At 34.1% G+C, this 23,012-nt stretch overlaps 1 protein-coding gene across 1 annotated transcript in view; it reads left to right on the forward strand.

Moving 5' to 3' along the window:
- The first annotated feature begins 5,011 nt into the window (after nucleotides 1-5,011).
- Nucleotides 5,012-23,012, forward strand: part of LOC141399534 (uncharacterized) — a 44,612-nt gene continuing 26,611 nt past the window's right edge. The window contains exons 1-2 of the mRNA XM_073978481.1: nucleotides 5,012-5,983; nucleotides 16,922-16,969. Coding sequence (XP_073834582.1) covers nucleotides 5,723-5,983; nucleotides 16,922-16,969 — 309 coding nt within the window. The 5' untranslated portion in view covers nucleotides 5,012-5,722. The remainder of the gene's footprint in view (nucleotides 5,984-16,921; nucleotides 16,970-23,012) is intronic.

Here is a 23,012-nt window from a genome sequence, read left to right on the forward strand (position 1 = left end):
TTTTTGACAATTGTAATATGATCGCTAACATTCGAAAATCGAATAAGCAATCAAGAAGAAGAAGATTGATTTTTACAGCAAATCGAATATATGTAGACTAGACTAGATAAGAGCATGTATAAAATATTTGGAGAAATAATCAACTTAAAACATGAAATAATTAAAAAAATAATTACACAGCGGATCCACTTGTATGGAGAAAGTGGCCAAAAATATTTAGAGTGTAAAAAGCAAGCATATGCGCCGGTTACAGCTTTGTGCTGCTGCGAAGAGTGTTTTAAGAAACAACGAGCGTAACATTATCTCCCCTTTCCCCTCTGGAGGGGGTAGACGGTAAGAATTGTCCTATGCTGTTAATACAAAATGACATGAACAAAGTCCCGATGATCTTATGATGCAAAAATAGGTTTGGGGAAACAAAACAATCTCCAAAACAACATAAAATCCAACCAATTTAGCGGATTAAAAAAAATCAAGATTTTTGTCTGAAAATTGGTTAAATTTTTAATATAGATCTTATAGCGTTCTTCCTGGAATGCACGTACCGCCAACGTAAGACAAATTTGGAAGAAGATTTCTTCATCTTGCCACTAATGGCAATTATGTTAATGTACGAGGTCAGATAACAGAGTTATACGCTAATATATCCATAGAAACCCTATTCTAGGTAACGTAATTTGGTGACTGTGTGGGTTCGAGTCCTTGACTTTCCTTTTTCACTTGCAAAAACAATTTCCGATCATCAAGCTTAACTCTGAACGGGAGAATTAATAAAAAATCATTAAATATTATCTTCGCCCTAACAGGCAAAATTTCAAAAAATAAAAAACAGACTGGGATTTAATCCCACGTCCTTGAAAACATATCAGAAAAATGTCACGGCATGTTAGCGTTCCAAGCCAAAACTCATAACTTCAAAGGCAGCGCAAAATAGCGTTTGTCATGAAGAAATACATTTCAACGGCCAAATATCCGTTAATGTATAAAAACACATTTGCATTTGGAAAACGAAAAGTTCTAGGACAGAGAAGCCATTCGACAGTCGATACGTCTGAAGAGCTGCTTAACCAAAAGCGAAACCAGGTAACGTAATTTGGTGAGTGTGTGGGTTCGAGTCCTTGACTTTCCTTTTTTACTTGCAAACAAATTTTCCGATCATCAAGCTTAACTCTAAACGAGAGAATTAATAAAAAATCATTAAAAATTATATTCGCCCTAACAGGCAAAATTTCAAAAAATGGGTTATGTTGCCTTCGTTGTAATTCACCAACGCATAACATTGGAAATGGTTTGTCTTGTTTTGCAAACGCTTTCGTTGGGGATACAGTGGATTGCCAAAAAAAAAAAAAATCTCAAGGAGACTCTTAAACGATTTATGTTTGGAAAAAAAAGTTTTTTCTTGAAGAAATTATTGGAAAAGAACTGCCATGCGGCGAGGATCGAAACTATAGTCTTCCCAGCCTTACACCTTGGAGAACATTGGCAAATTTTAAACAACTATTTAACAAAATACAAGCGTTTTATTTGAGAGATCCCAGCATGAATATACTTGTTGACGCTAAGAGAAAAATTTTCTAGTATTTAATGCATTTATAAATAGAACACTTTAACTTAATTTTTTTAATTATAATTTTTAATATAAATTTTAAGATTAAGCTGCATAATTTCTTTTTTGGTGTTTTAAAAATCTTAAAAACAACAAGTTTTTTTTTAAGTTGAGGCAGTTATTAAATTGATTTAGTTTCGGGTGCAACCGTAGTGCAATGGTATGCACACCCGCCTTGCACGCTGAAGGTCGTGGGTTCGATTCCCAGGCAATGTCTACAAACATGTCTACAAGTGGTGTCTTAAGACACTCCGTTCGGACTCGGCAATAAACAGTAGGTCCCATATCATTGAGCTAATATGAATCGGGGTGCACTCATTGATATAAGAGAAGGCTACCTTGTCCTGTATGGGATGTTAGTAAAACAATTATAGTTTTGGGAAAGGCAGATAAGACTAGATTCGTCCAACGCCACTTGAACTCATCAGTTCTCTTAGTTCTTTGTATTGAAACATTGAACTCTTCCCCAATTTTATCAAGACCAGTAGTGCGATTCTCTAACTCATTTTTTGAGTTACCGACAAAAACCGGTAACATTAAAACGCAAAATTATGAATGAAAAGTTCAAATAAAAGTTGACAACACTGTTGCTATCGGTAGAACTTTGCGACTACTTTTTATTGGTCGCTAACTTACCGAATAATATCGCCAATTACCGAAATTAAAAGCATTTTAATTTTACCGATTTTTGTCGGTAACTCACAAAATGAATTAGAGAATCGCACTACAGAGCTCATGAAAACTTTAAAATGCCTTGAATCAGGGTGGTACCGTTATATGGGGGCTATATCAAAACATGGACCTATGTCCACAATTTTTGGTGGATAAGTTTCTACACCATTGTGAACTTGAAATCGTGTGATACCGCTATATGGGGACTATATGAAAAAGTAGACCCATATTGATTTTGGCTTCATTTTCATGTATTGTCATCCAAATCTAAAAAAGTTTTAGTTCGACTTCAGAAAGTGAAAATCCTATTACCAAAGAAGAAGTCATATATGCAGTAAAATCGCTAAAGGACAAAAAAGCCGTTGGTCGAGGTGAAATTACCGCCGAAATGCTATATTTAATAGATGAAAACAATATACAATTGTTTGTGAATCTTTGCAATAATATATGCGACACAATATTGGCTGAAATCTCCATTTGTCCCCATACCAAAGAAAACAAACGCCAGAAAATGCAACAAATATAGATTAATTAGCCTAATGAGCCACGGCTTAAAAATATTCCTACGTGGGTATAATTCAAAAATAATATACAACAAGAAACACTACTTGGTGTTCAAGTGCTGATCCAGAAGTGCCACTATATCCAAAAAGACGTATTTATGAGTTTCGTCGACTATGAGAAGGCTTTCGACACAGTTCAACACGACAAGCTGATAGAAGTTCTGACATTCATAGGCATTGAATACAAAGACATAAGATGCATAAAAAATCTATACTGGAACCAGTCAGCATCAGTAGAAGTATCCAGTGAAACTTCAGTAGATGTAGCAATATCAAAAAGTGCTCGACAGGGGTATATACATTCACGATTATTGTTTAATTGTCATATATGCTGAACAAATATTTCGAGAGTGCGTAAAAGGAAAAAGGATTGGAATAAAAATACATGCACAATTCATTAACAATATTCGAAACGCTGATGACAACAAAGTATCTAAAGTTCTCTAAACGAGATAAGTAACTCATACGGATTATACATTGATCTTAATAAGACAAAGTATGTATGTGATCGTTAGTAAAATTAACAATTTCTACAACTCCACATTAAGAAGCTGCCACGACATTAAACTTGAACTTAAAACCCGCTTTATCAAGTGCTATGTACGGTGTGTCCTATTGTACGGGCCTGAAACATGGAGTGTAAAATCAGCAGACGAGAAAACACTGGAAGCATTTGAAATGTGTGCGTGCTTAAATTCCATGGGGCGATCAAGTGACAAATGCCGAAGAACTGCGAAGAATGAATGTACAACGGCAGCTAATGAAAACCGAAATGTTATCTATTTGGGAAATTTGATGAGGAACAACAACCACCCTAAAAAATATTCAAGACTGGACCGGATACCGCGATGAACTCAGTCTTCTAACAGCGGCTAAAAACAGACAATTATCGTTTTCCACATAAAATAGGTATTGACAATGTAACAAAAAATTACATTATTACAGATTACAGATTATTTTACATCTATATAAATAGCGTGTTTGGTGCATAAAATAAGGAAGTCGGCCGAGCATATATGTATATGGGAGCTATACCCAAATCTGAACCGATTTGAATGTAATTTGGTAAATTTATTTCTACATCAAATTCCGTCACACCTACCAAATTTTGATTGTATCTGTAACAGTACTAAAGATATTTGCAAACAAAATCTAAATTTTTGAAGGTACCTCCGTTTTTGATGCTATATCTCCAGCCTATTTTCATTCCAGGCGATGTAGCTAAAAATTTAAAGAAAGATCGGTTCGGCGGTTTTTGAGTCTATAAGGCACAAACAAACACACGTACGAACATTTTTATATTTTATATAGATGTAGATTGACATGGAGATCCATGAAAACGTCAACGGCATTCGGTGCGTATAAACTATTCTCTATAAACTGCCCATAAAAGTGCAACTACATAAAACTTTCAATTTTTCAGAAATTGCACTGATAAATATTCCCCAAACTATTCAGATAACTGGGAGTGTAAATCCTTACAAAGCATTATTTTGGTATAAAGCTTCTACAACTTGCGCAATCTTTTCAATTACTGCATTGTTGTATTCGGTTGTGGAATGAACGACTGTCAAATATCGATTGATTCATAACATGCATACTTATACCAAGTTGTTGTATGAGCCGGACAACTAATTCCAAATCCTATTTCTCCTGCAACATGAATTGGTCTTATTGGATTTTGCGCTCCACCACAATGTATCTCAATTTCTGCACACTTGTATTATTTGTACAGACTCACATCCACTTAACAGAGCATATCTGCATCTGCGTTCATTGTCTTTTTTGCTCATCCTGCTAAATGTAAATGGCCTATTTTGATGGAGCCCAAACAACAACTTCACTTCACTTAACCTCAATGAAGGTTATTCTGCTCGTCTGTTTACTTCTGTTGTTCCCGGTGACACTAAGGCTGAGTATTTGGCACTCTCTTTGTCATAAGTCTCCGCGGAATGTCTCATGTTGCTCTCCTTGCCTAATCCAATTAGAACTGGTGCCAATGCTTCCATCCACAAGCAACATTTATTCGATGTGAGCGTTTGATAATCCCGTTTGCCTCTTTTCGGCAGTTACTCTCAACACACAGTACGACAGTACGGACAGTACGCGCATACAATGTCAGTCTATAGTAATAGTGTTTTCGCATGCCCATGCCGGAGTACAGATGTTATGTATGGTCTTGAGTGCTGTTGCTGAACGTATACATCGCATAATACAAGTCGATGGGGCTTGCCGTTTGTGGGTTCGCTCACTGTAAGAACTATTGGATGGGCAGCCAGATTGTATACTTGAATATGTATGTGTGATATAAGTTTCGTTGGACGCCTTGTTTGCTGTTACATTTGACTCCATTTGTTGTTGTGCTCTCTTCTTTGTTGATGTAGAAAAATTCTGCAAAACACAGTTTAGTGTAGACTCCCCAAGGTTTCGGTTGTTTTCAATCCGGACTGTGTAAGTGTTTAACGTTTCGGTAGCCGTCGGTATTCACAAATCGGTGCAAATAAACATAAATCAAAATAATAACATGATAAGAAGAAAACGACAACTTCACATTGATTGATTTGCCTTAGACACTGATTCTGTAGTTAAAACACAGGAACTCAAACCGAAGGCGTCATAGGAGAAGTCAAGCACACACAGTATGCTGATAATTTGCATTGTTTAGTGGAACGCGCCCAAAGTAGTGCTAATGGAATCGCCAGTAGGAAAATTACATATATCCACCACCAACGACACAAAAGTATGACATAGCCCAGCGTCGTGTTTTGTAAACAGTTATCAGAGTCCACCTAAATCCCTGCAAAATCTAACAACCAATACCTACGCACACACTACGCACACCCTCTGCTTCTTGGCACCCAATTTAAAAACAAATCGGATAATGAAGTGCTCCTCCAATCACTTGAATATAAAAACAATAGGTTCATCGTCCAGCATGTGTTTCCAGTTGCAACAAATTTTAGCCCTTCTCCTAATGGTCATTGCATTGTGTGCATCTAGTATTACTGGCAGCCCCACACAACAACCACGACAATTGCAACAAAATCAGCAGAAAGAACAACTCCAACGACAGCAAGAGCACCAGAATCATCAAACCACAAAGATACGTGTCCAGCAATGCCGCGAGGGATGCTTAGAGAAGGTATTTATCCAAATTGAAATTGAAATGTTTCTACCATTTCCATTGTTTTTGTGTACAAAACACAGACAATAATTGTATGTACATATGTATGTATGTATGTATGTATTGTTGAACATGTACATAGCATCCATATGGAATATAGTACGTACCTACACACATTTTGCATTCGTCTAAGCGCCAGTCCTATGGAGATTCAATGCAAAAGAATTGATTAATTTTCTGAATATATAAACAAACACATTCGCTCGAACTTCAATTAAAAACAGAAACACATATGGAAGTAATTTTAGATATGTACGTGCATGTACTTAGTTAAGTATTTTAAGATTTTAAGATATCTAATATGTACTTTTTTTAAACTTTGGTCATATGTCACTCATTGAGCCCAGATATTATATGTTGGCATGTACATATGTATGTACACACATACACATAATCCGTGTACGTATAGCTGATGTTGCTCTTTGATTTGCATTCGTGTGGGGAAAAAACTAATTGAGGGAACATCCACCCTTTGTTTCCGAAATTGTACTTTTTGGGGTGTTCCTGTTGTTCAATAAATTATGCACGGCTACAAACACACAACAATCACAAATAACCACCAACCTCCGCAACCCCATCTCTAACAGAAAAGGAATAACAACGTATAAAGTCGTAAACTTTTAACTTTCACTGAACTTTTGAGCAAAGTTAATGCGGCAGATTTACACCGAGTTAAACAAGCATCGTGCGTCCACTGCCATTTTTCAAACAATCTGCAAGAATTTGGCAAGTCTCATAGAGAGAAAAGTCCTCGAAATGCTTCGAAAACAACTGCCGACAATTTGCATCTTTAAGTTTTGTCCTTAAGTAACAACATTTGTTCCTTTTCGTAGGAAGCGAACAGCTGTAACAAAGCGTACTTGACACCATCCAACATAGAGCAACAATGGAGTTGCGCTTTTAGCCGTTGCCTCAAGTAACTATTTGTCAGAATAATGTCTAAAGTAAAGTACAAACCACGTCGTTGTCAATTAAATCAAACTTACTTGATTAAAACTCAGTATTTAAATTCTAAATTCCATTGCATACAGATTAGGGTTATGACTTTTTTGCCCTGTATCATCTGTATAATTTTTATCCCTGAGTTTTTACCTAAGAGTCATTTGAAAATTTTTCTGTCGCTATAAGCCGATATGTAACTGCAAATGAAAGCGACATTACCAAAGTGGTTTGTGCGGACTTTTTCAATACTTAAGTGGAATAATAAACATATAGTCAATAATAGGCAATATGTCATTCATTCGTGCAACAGAAAATAAGTTTGAGAAAATCTTTTTTTATAACCTCCACCATAGTTTGTTATTCTGTTTGTAACACATCAAACTAATCATTTGCGACCATATAAAGTATATATATTCTTGATCAGTATAAAATTCTAAGACGATCTAGCTAGCTAGAGCGCTATATTTTTCCATCCGAGTGTCTTTTTTCCATAGGCAGTTCAAATTAAAAGATGGGCTATATCGGACCACTTTTTGGTATAGCCCCCATATAACGGTACCTTCCGATTTTCGGTATTTTGAGGATTCGAGCTACATTTTTGACCAAACTACCTGTAATTTCACGTTTGGGGTTCCCAGTGGTCACAAAATATCTCCACTAAACACCGTCAACATAGGTCCATGTTTTGGTATAGCCCCCATATAACGTTACCTTCCGATTTTTGGTATTTTGAAATTTTAGCTACAATTTTTGAACAAACTACCTGTAATTCGACAGCTGAGGTTGCTAGTAATCACAAACAAATGTTGACCGAACTATTTGTAAGTTGACATTTGAGGTTCCCAGTGGTCACACAACGTCTCCACCAAAAACTGTCAGCATAGGTATAGCCACTCCTCTTTTTAAATTGTCAACGTAGGTACATGTTTTGGTATAGCACCCATATAACGGTGCCTCCCCATTTTCGGTATTTTTGGCCCAACTATCTGTAATTCGAAAAACTGTCCACATATATACATGTGTTGGTAGAGCCTCCATATAACGGTATCTCCCGATTTTCGGTTTTTTGGATTTTAGCTACAATTTTTAATCCAAGAATCTGCAATTCGACATTTGAGTTTCCCAATGGTCACAAAACTTCTCCACCGAAAACATAGGTCAATACTTTGATTTAGCCCCATATTGAATACATTTTTTATGATTTTTTACTTTATTTAGGTATAAGTGGTCACGGAATATCTCCTCCTAAAATTGTGGACAGTAAAGAAAATAATTATTCCGTTTTACTTCAGAAATTTTATTGTCGAGGGTATAAAAAGTTCGGCTTGGCCGAACTTAAGACTTTTTTACTTGTTTTAATTAATAGGATTTTTTCAAAGCGGATTGTGAGTGATCTCTTTAAATGAAAATAATGTTATTTTAGCCATTAGTAGGTAAAAGTTCATTCATTCTTGCTTCAGGAAATCATTTTCATTGTGAGTGATCTCTTTAAATGAAAGTAATGTTATTTTAGCCATTAGTAGGCAAAAGTTCATTCATTCTTGCTTCAGGAAATCATTTTCAAGAAAAAGGTCAAAAAGTCATAACCCTAATACACACACGTGAAATAGATTTCAAATTTTTGACAACTACTAAAAAATACCACCACATAGCCGTGTAGAGGAAGAAAAATATTAACAAGTGCGTTGTCATTTTGTCCCTAACGTAAAAAGTGCGTAGTCCTTTTTTAAGGAATCAACCTAAAACGCGGTTTTGTTATCAGGACAATATTTTTTTAATATCCCGTATGTACATATTCGCCACATGCACACACATAAAATCACATGGGGATTTCTGAAGTGGGGTTTGATTTCGTTTTGTTTCAATTTGGAAAAAATATTTTTATGTTTGGTTGTTGTATTAGCTATATAGTAATAAATAGAAAACAAATTTGCACAGTGGGCTTGTATGAAATTTGAGCGATTTAAATAATTTTTAACAATTTTCTTGAAACAATTGTTATTTTACCAAATACATAAAATAACAAATGTTTCACACTGGTATACAGGAAAAATTTATTGACACATTTTATAAAAATAACTAAACAATTATTCGAATCCCACTACAAATAGGACTTATGAAATAGATTTCTGACCTAGTTCAGTTAAAAGTGGAAACTATATGCACTAGATCTTTCAAATGAACTAGATTGTACAACTCTAAACTATACACACAGACAGCGACCCTAACGCCAAGTTTTAGAATGGTCAGATAGCAGCTTAAGAACCGATTCAATGAAGTGAATGATTTATCCGAATGATTGAACTAGAGAGTGAGCTATGAACTAAATTTCTGAACTAGTTCAGTTAAAAGTGGAAACTATATGAACTAGCTCTTTCAAATGAACTAGATTGTACAACTCTAAACTATACACACAGACAGCGACCCTAACGCCAAGTTTTAGAATTCCATTTCCATTTTAGTACCTTTCTTATACCTACGTTACGTATTTCCAAAACCACCTCCACATCAATCTCAACAATCATGAGAATTCCAAAATTGAGGTTTCCAGCTTAATCCGTATTTTTTGGCCTTTTTTTGACATTTGAACTTGCCGACGAACATTTGGATTAGGATTAAAGTTCAAAAGTGTTGCAGATGAGGTACTTAAAGGAATGGACAGACATAGTCCATTTTGGAAGTGGATCTTATTTTGCGAGTAATATCTTTTCGACAGGTATCGAGCACACTAGTCATTTCAGTGGGTCATCGTATAACTTTTTGACCAGTATGCCAGTAAGCGTGGAGTTGTCGGCGGAAAATATAATATCGCTGTAAACAGGACCACAACGAACGGCATCGGTATACATTTCCAAAGGATCTTCGAACAGACCTTAAACTGCCTTTAGACACAAATGTTGAGCTTTTGTAGGGGAAGTACCCTACGGCACCTCCATTTTAGAAATTAACCTAAATTTGGACAAAATATTAGAAGATCCGAAGTTTTGACCAAATTTCCAATAGTGCATACCATTTAAGTGACATTTTATAAATATTCGGTGGAAGTACCCAAAGTGGTATTGCCTAATTTCAAACTGAAACTATGACAAAATATGACGAAGGTCAAATTTTGTGCCGAATCGGTTGATCAGTTCGAGAGTTTCGGGCTGCTCTCTTAAGACTAACTTTTACCATCGATGTTCCACTCCGCCGTCAAAGTGTGCCGTCAGTTGCATCACACAATACAAACAATCTTAAAATAGGTACAAGTCGCGCAATGCACCGACACCATCAACTTGGTCTTCTCGTCGTTTACCGCCAGATCTACTTTAGCAGATTCCTTTTCGACTTTTGCAACTATATCAGTTAACTTCCTTTACCGATCGACCCATGATTTCAATGTCATCGGCATAAGCAAGTAACATATGGGTGTTTTTATATATTGTTCCACTTCCACTTTGCATCTCGTATAACCTTTTCCAGCAGAATGTTGAATAAATCACACGAGAGGCCGTCTCCTTGTCTGAAACCACTTTTGGTACTAAACTCTTCCAGGAGGTTATTTCCTGTTTCGTGAAGACCTAGTATCAGTTAATGTCATTCTACAAATCCGAACGACCTTTCAGGGATACAAAATCCAGACGTGGTTTGGAATACATTTGAACGGAGGAGGCTGTCGAATGCTGCTTTATATCGACAAAAATGTGGTAGGTATCGATCTGCATCTCTTGGGTCTTCTCCAGGATTTGGGTCTTCTCCAATTGTTTCGTTGACCATAGGCTTTAGTCGTTCGCACAGTATCCCTGACACTATCTTGTAGGCAATAGGGAGAAGACTTATGCCCCTATAGTTATAGCATACAGTTTTATCTCCTTTCTTGTTGACAGGACAATCAGGTTCCAATCGTCGGCTACGCGTTATTCCTGCCAGATGGTTCTAACTAGCTGGTAAATACCCCTTCAGCGTGCTGAAGGGGCCAAAGTCAGGGTTCTGAGGCAAAATGGACCTTCAAATTTTCGTGCAGATGTTTATAATCGGCCTAGAAACGAATCTGCCAAATTTGGTTGAAATCGGTTCATATATAGATATAGCTCTCAATATATTTTCACCCGATTTCATGTAATTGATGGACCACACACGCTAATTCTGTCCAATTATGATGAAAATTGGACAATGCTACCAAATTCTGACTATAAATAAGTTTACCAAGTTATATTTAAATCGGTTAAGAATTAGATATATATATATATATCGGTGCACCAAATATGCAAATTCTGTATAATTTGGATGCAAATTGGGAAATGTCGAGGAATGTTTATTGTACACTAAATACGTAAAATAAGTCCGATCCGAATTAAATTCGGTACTTCTTGCCGAAATCAGCCAAGAGTAGATTCGGTAAATTTTTTTATATTCAGTTCAGAATTAACTATAGCCCCCTTAAATATTTTCATCCTATTTAATGTTAAGTTTATAATATATGTAGGGTATCACATAGTTGGCCCCGTCCGACTTTGGCCTTTTCCTGCACACAGAAGTCATGTAGTTGTCTTTGACACCTCGTATTAAATTTCGCAGAAATCCAGTATATAACATATTTAGTTTTCCGCTGGTTTTCCAACCAAAAATTAGAAATATCCAAAATTTTAAGTTTTACGAACTCTGGATATTGATTTCTTTTTAATTCGCAAGTATACGCAAACTTTCTTTTCAAAAACTTTTAGCTGATACCGTCACCTTTCACCAAGTTCTACTCCAAAGAAAACATGGACGATACCCCAGACTACATCAAAAAACATCACTTACTGAAACCACAAATTATTGACCACAGCTAATATTACATTTACATTTTTAATAATAATCTTAATTTACGTAACATTACCCGTATTTGCCATTTAAAAAAAATATATATAATATCAACAGATCAGCGCCAAAATACCTAAATTGTTTCATTACGACTGAATGCCAAAAATAAACGGAATTAAAATTATGACATCTTTGACAGCTGGCATGTCACCGTGGGCCGTTGCTAGATTGTAATTTTTTTGATTTTGAAGGTTTGAACGTGTTGAAAATATAATTCCCTTATAATTTTATTTCAATCACTGACTTTAAAAATGACTTCTTGCCTCAAGAACCTGTTATTGGCCCCATCGTGCAGCGTGCCGCCTCCGGTTTTGAACATCACGAGTGGTAAGCTATGGGCTCCTGCTGCCTTATTATTCTTCAGCCGGCTGGGAGGTATAGATTCATTACCTTCTTCTGGGATTGGATCTGTGGTATATTCGCCATCTTCGCTACTATCGGATACCAACAGTTTATTGCCATATCCTGAGCAAACTATCTGTATCAGCTAAATATTCGAAAATAATCGCGGTTTAGAACGCGAATTTATCAACATATTTCTTCTGATTTTTCTATTTTCAAACTATCTATATCCGCGGTTCCAGTGGATGGAATAGATCGACTTTGGACTTCAATTACCAGGATGCTGTACGGAGCACACTCATGAGATACACAGACTTCAAAATGTCTGCATCAATTTTAGTTGGATGCAGTGGATATATCGAAAAATCATACACTATTATCATGTTGCCTATGGAGTATTGATTCTAGCGAATTCTCGGAAATTATCGATTGTAAAACTTTTTTGTTTTTTTATTCCATATACATATGTATGTAGGTATATTTGTGTCAATATTTTATATAAAATGAACTTACAGCCACTTCAAAATAGTTTTACGAAAGGCCAAACAACATGTTAGACTTTTGACGATTTTTGGTCAAGTTGTCCAATTTGATTTGAGAGAGGAGATCATTATTAGGAGCATGTTGTTAGCACATCATCATTTCTTTAACGTTTTGTGATAAATACAGAGATGACTTTGCTATTGTGACTTGGTATGCGTGTTCTCTGCCCTAGTTTCGCTGTTCCCTCACTTCGTTTCAACGAACTGATTGCAGAACATTTATTTCGAAAGTGTGGCTCAAAAACAACAGAACGTCTACCTCACAATATGCATCAGTTCCTCGGTGTACCTTTGTAGACTGAAGGCATCACAGATTCTATATTGGTTTTTTATTTGAATTTATTGCTACAATGAACGTTACCGTGGAAAATTATTATGATTATCCATAGCTGCCAATGCTGTGCCTCTACTGTCGAGGTTGATGCTACATGAACAATGACAGCAGTTGCAGTTCGTTTCTGAATGTCGATTATGGGTGTCTACGTGCCTCTATGTACGTGGATTCCAAATAATAACGAAAGCTTAAACTTCGATTTAGTGCGTTTCTTTTCATGTATGTGTTCACATTCATATGTAAGTATGTATTTCATGGTACAAAGGCAATGGGATATTCGTTTGTCCAACCAAAGTCAATTAAATAACCGGCTGTCATATTTTAGAGGAGCCATAAATTATGTCGGTGTGTTTGTTCTGTCCTAATGTATCCATGTTAATTATGGTTGATGGACTTCGAAAATGACTTGACAAGAATCCGATACAATGTGTATATGGATATGAATAGTGTGAGCAATCCTTATTTTTTCTATGTGTTGATAATTTTAAAGACTTTTTATATGAATACTACCAAAAGCCCTATACTTTGTATGCGGAAAGGGAATAATATACAAATAAACAATAACTAATATATACCTTTCGGTACGAATTTCCAAACACTAAACCTATTCTCACCCCTTCACACAGATAATATTCCAAACTCATAGTAGGATTATAGAACTCGTGATTTTACGTCGTTTAATTTATATCTCATGAGTGTGCTCCTTACAGCATCCTAGTAATTGTAGTCTAAAGACCAAAATTTGATGCGTGAATTTTCTTAAAAAACCTATTATTTGCGTTTAAAATTTACTTAAAATTTACTAACTAATTCACGAATAACATGCTTTTTAATTTTCATTTAATTTGAATGATTGTAATTTCAATATTACTCTTAATTTCCTATCCTTTAAGTTATCATAGAAAGCAGAAATTAAATGTTAAAATATTTTTTCTTTATAAGAGAATAAAAACCGCTATAACTTTTGAGCGCATAGGCCAATTTTGTGAACGCGAACAGATTTGAAACCAGAATTTTTTCCTTAACCTCTATACCAAAATCGTAGATGTTATCGCAAATTTTTTTTTTTAATTTTTTACAAATGGAATTGTAAAGGAAATTTGGTTTTACCATATATACTATATCTAATATCAAATTTAGTACCACTTAGCACTTTTCGTACACATAAGTTCGACTTTCCAAAAACGTTCATACCTTAGGGATATCCGTTCGCCTAAATCCTAATTGTACACATACACTGCCGCTCACTTGAATAGAACCCCCCTGCAAAATTTTATTCAACCTCCATTTTTTTCCGAATTATACGAGGTATGAAGTTTTTAACTTTTATTATATTTCGCTGCATGTGTTTGGAGTAAACTTAGTCATTCATTTGCATTCAAATCCAATTTGTATAAGAATTATACAAGAAAAACAAACCAAAGTCAAAAATTGAAGTAAAAAATTTGGCTCATTTGAATAGAACCCCCCTTTAAAACTTGCGAATACAGAAAGATTGTATTAGAGTATCGATGCATAGTCACTCTATATTGAAAACGAAGTACTTTCAGTACTATTCAGTAAACGTATAATTCTTATACAAATTGGATTTGAATGCAAATGAATGACTAAGTTTACTCCAAACACATGCAGCGAAATATAATAAAAGTTAAAAACTTCATATCTTGTATAATTCGGAAAAAATAGAGGTTAAATAAAATTTTGCAGGGGGGTTCTATTCAAGTGAGCGGCAGTGTAAGTACGTATTTTCAAAACTGCCTGCATTTCTCAATCTAGCATCCAACAGTAATCCTAATTCCAAATTTCACGATTACAGCTATATGTGTTCACTTCAATCCATATTGTAATAAATTTAGTACTTTTCGTACACTTATAGTTCGAATTTACAAAAAACATTTGGTACATATTTCTTACTATTCATCAGTGACCCTCATTCCAAAAGTTCATGATTCCAGCTCTATCAGTTCATACAAATCCAAATTGTACTAAATTTAGTACCATTTAGTACTTTTCGTATACTTATACAGCTGAACACCGATTATCCGCGAATCGACTATCTGGGAACCTCCATTATCCGGGAAAGTCAATTCAGATGAATCTGATGCTGATGTTATTATATATCCTTCTAATATTTTATGGATTACCTTAAAAAATATAATAAAAATTGCAGATTTCTTATTATTGTACAACACTATGCCATTTTTACTTAAAAATATGTTACAAAAATACATAAAAACATTGCCTCCATTATCCGGGAAAATCGATTATCCTTAATGCCCCCGGTCCCGACCATCACGAGGTCCGACTGTAGTTCGAATTTCCAAAAAAAAAACATTTTGCACATTTTTCTTAGTCCATATTTACATTAGGCAATTTTCCTTGCGGCAATTGTCAGTTTATATAATATATATAATATAAATATGGACTTACTATTCCAGTCTTATCAATTTTTACCAAGGCACATTTAGATAAGGTAGATGCATGAATTACCACAACTAAAAAATTTACAAAACAACATTTTTGTTATGAAAATTAAATGTCAAAGAAAATATTGAATAATAAGGTCGTTCTAAAAATTTGTTAGAAAAACATAAATACATTTTGAAATTTTATGGTAGCAAATTTCGAAATTTCAAATTTAATTTTTAAAACCAAATTGGCAAAAAAAAAGTAAAAATACAGCTGATTGTCACTTCTACCTCATATAAATGTGCCTTGAATTTTACCCAGAAAAAAATCCTCCCAAAATAATGGGTTTTGTAAGGAATTTTTGGCTGCCGCAACTACTTACAAAACCCATAATTTTGGGAGGATTTTTTTCTGGGTAAAATTCAAGGCACATTTATATGAGGTAGAAGTGACAATCAGCTGTATTTTTACTTTTTTTTTGCCAATTTGGTTTTAAAAATTAAATTTGAAATTTCGAAATTTGCTACCATAAAATTTCAAAATGTATTTATGTTTTTCTGACAAATTTTTAGAACGACCTTATTATTCAATATTTTCTTTGACATTTAATTTTCATAACAAAAATGTTGTTTTGTAAATTTTTTAGTTGTGGTAATTCATGCATCTACCTAAATGCCTTGGTAAAAATTGGGTCACTGGAAATTTAAAAAATAAGCTATATAATATTAAACAATATATTTTTTAATTTCGCTCATTGCTGGTTTTGAACACACGAACTTCTGCTTTGTAGCCGAACACACTACATACTAGGCCACGCACACGAACATTAAGGATTGCTTAAATGCCAACTGTTCATTGTTTTTTTGTTAAATACATATTAGATTTCAGCGAATATTTTTCCCAACGATAACATTAAGAAAAATTTAACTGTTTTGAAGATAAGATGCGAAATATATACATACACATTTTGAATCTTGAGATATATTATAAAATTTGAGGCAATGAATGCAGTTTTTCGAGTTCATTATTCCTCCAAATATTTTCTTCTTGTTCTTTTTTATTTACAAGTTTGCTACAGAGGTCAAAACAAGATTCGTATTGGTTTTAGAGATATACCCCCTATTTTCTACGGGTTTTGTCTATTGGGTCTCAACTTTCATAAAATGCTCGACTCAAATTGTTTGCACACGATTAGCTCAAAAAAGTTGCACAGTGTCATTGTTTGTTAAATCCTGAAAATACATAAAATCGGTAATTTGCGAAAACTTCTCTTCCACTCATGCTCAAAATGCATTTCCGTGCAACAAGTTTTTGCCAAATTCTTAAAGCAAAAAGAATAAATTCAACATAAAAAATTATAATTTTTCTCACTAAATATTGAATTTGGCCACACAGTGCTACATATAGAAAAAACTAGTCAATTTTATACAATCTGTTTTTAAAAACATAATGTTAAACGGCTTATTTATCTTTTTCTTTCAGTTTGTCACCAAGAGTCCTCTGTGCCAAAAAACTCCGAAATGCTCAGAAGTAAGTAGATTACGACAACATAAACGTTTTCTATTGGAACAATTATTTGAAGATTTTTTTTTTTTATAAATATGTATTTATATAAAAGAATATACATTCCCTTAACCTTGGTTAAGGATGCGACACCTGATGAATTCCTCCTCTTAATGTACATACATTATTTTCTCTAGAATGTATTAACCATGAACTCGGTGTGGATAATTGCCCTGTAGGAAGCGTGGTGTCTAGCGTCGACATGTCACCACTTTGTCTATTATTACGGTGATTTTGTAACATGTTGTCTACTTGTTGTCAACAATCGTTACTTTACTTTGTTTTCTTTAACACTTTGTGGCCCGATGTTGCCTTTGGGCAATATTGCATGTTTGTGTACGCGTATTTCCCACACCGTTTGATATATTTATAGATACTAAGTGGGTGTTGGTAGGTTGATTTCCGAAGAATATAAAAATGGAAATTAGTTTGAAATAAATAGCTAGATTAGTGAAATAATGCTTGTTTATGTAAAGGTAGTCGAGTTAAAATCTGGACATGACATATTTTAGTGATTTTTTAAAATGACGTTAGATGTCAAACGAATTGAATAATGGCAGACGACATTTTTTAACAAATCTTACTGAGATGTTGATCTAATAAAAAACCATACAATTTTGAAATTTAGAAATTTAGAAGAAAAAGCTGGTTAGTGGTATTCAATGAAATACAAATGGATATTGGGACATTCGGGCTTGTGAAAAATGTTGTATTTATATTATTATTCGAAGATTGGACTTGAATTAAAAGGAGATTGTCGCATTTTTTTTTTGGTGAATATACATATTAGGAATTTGTAAGATAAACGCTACTTTTTCAAACGCTTCTACTCTGAAAAATTTCAATATGAGAATTTCAAATTATATGAACACCACTATATACGTCTAATTGGCTAATTCGTGAACTATATATGATAAATATAGAGTAATTTTTCATTCCATTTTCATCAATTTTCCTCCAGAAAAACAAAGTCATCAGTTCATGATTTTCCACATAATAAATAATAAAAAATATAACGATAATACAAAGACTTAAGAAACAAACTTTGTTAATTTTTATAACAATAGCCCAATGTTGCCCACAGGCAACATTTGGTAACTCCCTTACCACGAGGAATTTCTGAGATTTTTTTCGCAGATGACTTATTTTTGCGACTAATAATCATAATAAATATGAAAAATATGTTTATCTCTACGGAAAAAAATTCGGGGTTCAAAGGATTAAGGGGTTATGACTACTTACAAATTTTACAAAGCAAAAGTGTAGTATTTGAACTCTTAAATCTACTAAAAAGCCACAAATAGTAGAGCTATCGATATCTCAAACTTTTATAGTACCAATGTCTCCATACGGCTCTTCATGAACTATTGACCCACTAACTCCAATATCTCTATTGCCTCACTCCCTCCAATGTCAACACATGGTCACTCAGAAACTACTGACATACTCGTACCAATGTCACTAGTAACTTTCAAATGACACGTTCATATAAAATGTCTACAGGAAAATGCATAGATTCGTCCACAATTGGTCAGTAGTACTGGTGACAATGTCAGTAGTAAGTCAATAGAGATTCACTATTGACATTTCCTACAGGGTGCTTATACTACACGACATATGTATGTATATACGTGATTATGTACATATTGTATATGTGCACATGTGGAAATACAATCCCAAAACAATAAGACTGCAACATTTGCAGTGAAGTTACCTTTGTCGAAGCACTTAAGAATCACACTTATGTGGTAGGCTTTACGACAACCAGCCACCCTCATAATGGATGCATTCATTGTACGCATAGTGCTTTGTTTGCGAGGTTACCGTTTAAACAAATTAAGGTTAACAATGCCTCAAGTGCGAAAGTAGGCAAAAGAACGCAATTATGAATGTAGGCAGACCTTACATACATATGTACATATGTATATACACGCTCTTCCCACGATATCTTCTAACACATCATTCATTGCCTTCTATAGGCAAGTGAAAGTCTACATAAGATCTACATCATGAATGAAGCAATTAAACACCACGTCTTTGTTGCAATGTGTTGAGTTCACGATGCATTGTTGCCGGCACTTTTTTGCTGTAGCAAGGGGAATGGGTCGGTCACACATGAGAGTATGTATTTGAATTAAATATGTGAAATATGCTTGAACAAAAGTCAATGTCAATATTTTCATAATTTCAACATTAGTCGGCATACGTCACACATGTGAACTGCAACCGATACTGTACGACAACTTACAATTGACACGACAACAATTTGAAGAATTTCTCTTGCAAAAATAAAACTGGACTACTTTTGTCCATTGCTGCTGACAAATCAATCTCCAGTCCGTACTACCGAAACAAGTATGCTGTATTTTGTGTGTGCGACAACCAGTGATGCCAGATTTACGGATTTATCGGCATTTTTACAATTTTTAGTCCAAAAAACAGAAATGAAGATTTGACGATTTTTAATCCTAAAATTGCGATTTTTAGTTATGGCAACTTTTTCACATAAAATTTGGTAGGTACACTGATCTCTTAAAGACAACTGTACATAAGTCTATTATATATAGTACGTTCATATATAACCGGATTTAATCAAGTCACTCGGTTTTAAATTCCAATTCCATTGTGTATACGTCAAACAAATGTTCATAAAGAAGGTTAACCCGACGAAACACATATACTATAAACGGCTATTAAATTAAACCTCCTAAAGCTATATTTGTATGAGTTTTGTTTAAAGGGTAACACCTAGTCTTGCAGCTCAAAAAACACATTTATTTATTTTTGTTTTTCAAGGAAAGTACCAATCATTTTTAGCAGATATTTTTGCATGTATATCTACCTTCTGTAATTTCTTGTTGAAAAATTTTAGTTTTGTGGCAAATGGTCACATACGAAACACTGCTTTTAAAAAAAGCTTCTGCGGTGCCCAATCTCGAAAACGACTGGACGAATCATCACATATTTCTGTGGGCTTATTAAGTACCTAATAATCTTGTCTTTAGACGTGGGATTATAAAAATATTTATTTTTAAAAACATGGTGGACTGTCAAAATAAAAGAACCGTTCAAAATTAAAAATAGCTTCTTTATCGGTACAGCCCTTCTTGACCTATAGTGAAGACCGCCTTTTAAAAACAGTGCTTCATAGGGGTAACTTGTCACAAAACTATGTAGTATGTTTCAACTAGGGTTTCGGAGTCGAGGTATTTTTGAAAATGAAGGGGCAATGCAAATCATAAGGACTACATGCAATAAAAATTTTAAGCAATTCATGACCAAGTTTCAAACTGGATGTAAGCCATTTTAGACATTTTAGTGTGCTTAGCCCGGTTGTAAAGCTCAATGAAGTCACTTTTTCATGATTTTTTTCCGAGAAAACTACGTAACTTTTTGACAGATTTGCTTCTTCATCTGAAAGAGAAAAATATTACGAAGTTTTGAGGCCGTCTACGAAACCCTGTTTTTATTAAAGCATTTTGCGGTACCAACTCTAGCTCGAAAACGAATAAACCTATTGTCATATATTTTTGTGGTCGATTTCGAGAAATACACAGTTTATATGCTGCATACAAAATAAAATAAATTGTTCCCATCCAACGCTCAAACTAATAGTATAGTTCCGATCGACTTAAAAATTTGACTTTGCTTTTTATAATTTCTACTTTTTTTCTGAAATTTATAAGTAGGGATCACCCCTTAAACTAAAATTCAGCGCTCACATTTTGAAATTTGGTGTGGAGTGGATAATTTTATTGAAATATTTGAGATATATTGTGTACACCACTCCGCATGTAGGCAGATGGATGTTTTCTGGATCTGAAAAATTAGCAGACGATGAGATTTCGTGCATGAAAATATTCTACAAAAATGTTGCTTAGAAAATTGTATGTATGTAGGGTCGGTCCACTAGGACAAGAAATCGATATTGTCATGTTTTCATTGTCCTTTATCACTTTTACCCGATCCTTTCTCATGAAAACTCTATGATTATGTATTTCAGTGAATTTCGTATATGCTATTGATTGTGAAAAAACTAGGATACACATGAACTACATCTGTTCCTGGCGGACAAATCCGGTTATTTGAATGTCTACAGCTAAAGCCCTCATTGAGTATATAATGAATACTTGACGAAAGTTGACAGAAAGGTTCCTCGTTCTACTGAAAACATGTCATCCAAAATCATGAAACAATATCTCTAAACAGAGATATAAAGCTATTTTATCAATGATTAATGAGGGTCAATCAAAAAAATTCATTATGTCATAACTCAGAAATTTCAGATATGGGATCCTTTGGGGGCTTTCATTCCGATAAGGAATTTTTCCTCCCCCAGATCTTAACTTCCATTTTGTGTCAGAGGGTATTCAGTTAGATTTCCCATAGACCACAATGTTTTTAATAGACAACAAGAATGACTTCTCATAAAAAACAAGATGAGAATACCAATAGACCTTTGCGAGAAGACCAGTAAGACTTCTGACGAAGGAGGTTAAAGGTCCAATCTTAATTCGATTGTCATAGAACTTTAATTTTGTTTGCAAAAATGTAAAGAATCAATTAAATATCCTGTGAATTGTCCTTTAACGTGGTATAATATACCGTTTGCATATATGTTTTCTTATACCTTTCGTTTAAAATAAATAATTATTTAAAAAAATGTTATTGTTCCAAATTTATTGTTATATTTCTATAACGTGGAAAAGATTTCGCCCGGAGTGAGTTATTTTTTCGACTCAGACTACGACTCCCGCAAAATTGCTCGACTCCGACTCCAAAACCCTGGTTTCAAGTCATCCATATATAGTAAAACAATTTATATTCATACATATTTTACATTGTTGCATTGTTTTATAAATTGGTAATTGTTTTCTTTACTCGTACTTAACATTTTATTTGTTTGCATATTAAATATCGTAATAATTTGAACTGATATACAATTTATTGTGTTTGGCGATTTTGAAATACTATTTTGACGAGTTGACGATTTTGTCACTCGAAAATTGAGGATTTTCGACCAAACTTATGTGGCATCACTGGCGACAACAATAAAACAAGTGTTTGTCTGATCAACAGGATTGTTGTCATCACAACAATACGGAATGCATACTGGACAACCATAAACGAACACAGGAACGCCTGGAACTTTGGGCTTCATTAAACATAAAAAGTTAAGATTTATGACATGACATCAAAGATGTACATACATTCATACATCCACAGATATATACTATGTATTGTCTGCAAAAGCGCACAGTGGAATAATCATAACTTATCACTAGGAAAAACTGAATTCAAAATGTTTTTTTTTCTAATTCCTGATTATGATTGGGGTTGTATTTTTAGGTGTTCCAAATCTTGTTGTATGAAAAAATATTCCTCGACATGGAACCGCTATGTCAAATTAGATATCGCAGAATACAGGTCGGTTAAAAAATAAAAACTGAAATGCTACTTCTGCCAAAAACCTAAAAATTACGTTTGTCTTTTAACAATTTCAACGTTCTTACTCTTGAATGTATTTTTATTCTGATTTTTCCTTCAAGTGAAAGGACTTTCATGTTATTTTTTGCTTATAATTAAAAAAACAAAATTAAATTTTCAACCAATGCACAGTGTAAAAAGTGTAGATTTAGCTTGCAGAAATAAAAGTCTATATTTTATTATATGTTTATCCATAATTATGATAAGATTAAAGCTATTCTTATCATAAAGTTATTCTTATGACAATTCTACTTCATTCACGAGCCCTTCGCGTTTCTGATTCCTGGAATTGAACTGAGCAAAAAAGTGCCAAATTCTATCGTGTTGGGATCCATGGACAACCAAAATGCCCTCAGTTCGTTTGGGCCACTTCGTTTTATTTTTTTATAACGGTAAAAGTATTGAAAATTTGGGTTTCTTACATTTTTAAATTTAAACGGACATATCTTCTTTTTCTCTCGACAAATTTCTATTGATCCTTCTTACTTTTAAAGGGGCGAATAATGTCTTTCAAACAAAATAT

Source organism: Musca autumnalis, unplaced genomic scaffold (genome assembly GCF_047663935.1).
Source record: "Musca autumnalis isolate F117 unplaced genomic scaffold, ASM4766393v1 scaffold_3, whole genome shotgun sequence".
Taxonomy (NCBI): domain Eukaryota; kingdom Metazoa; phylum Arthropoda; class Insecta; order Diptera; family Muscidae; genus Musca; species Musca autumnalis.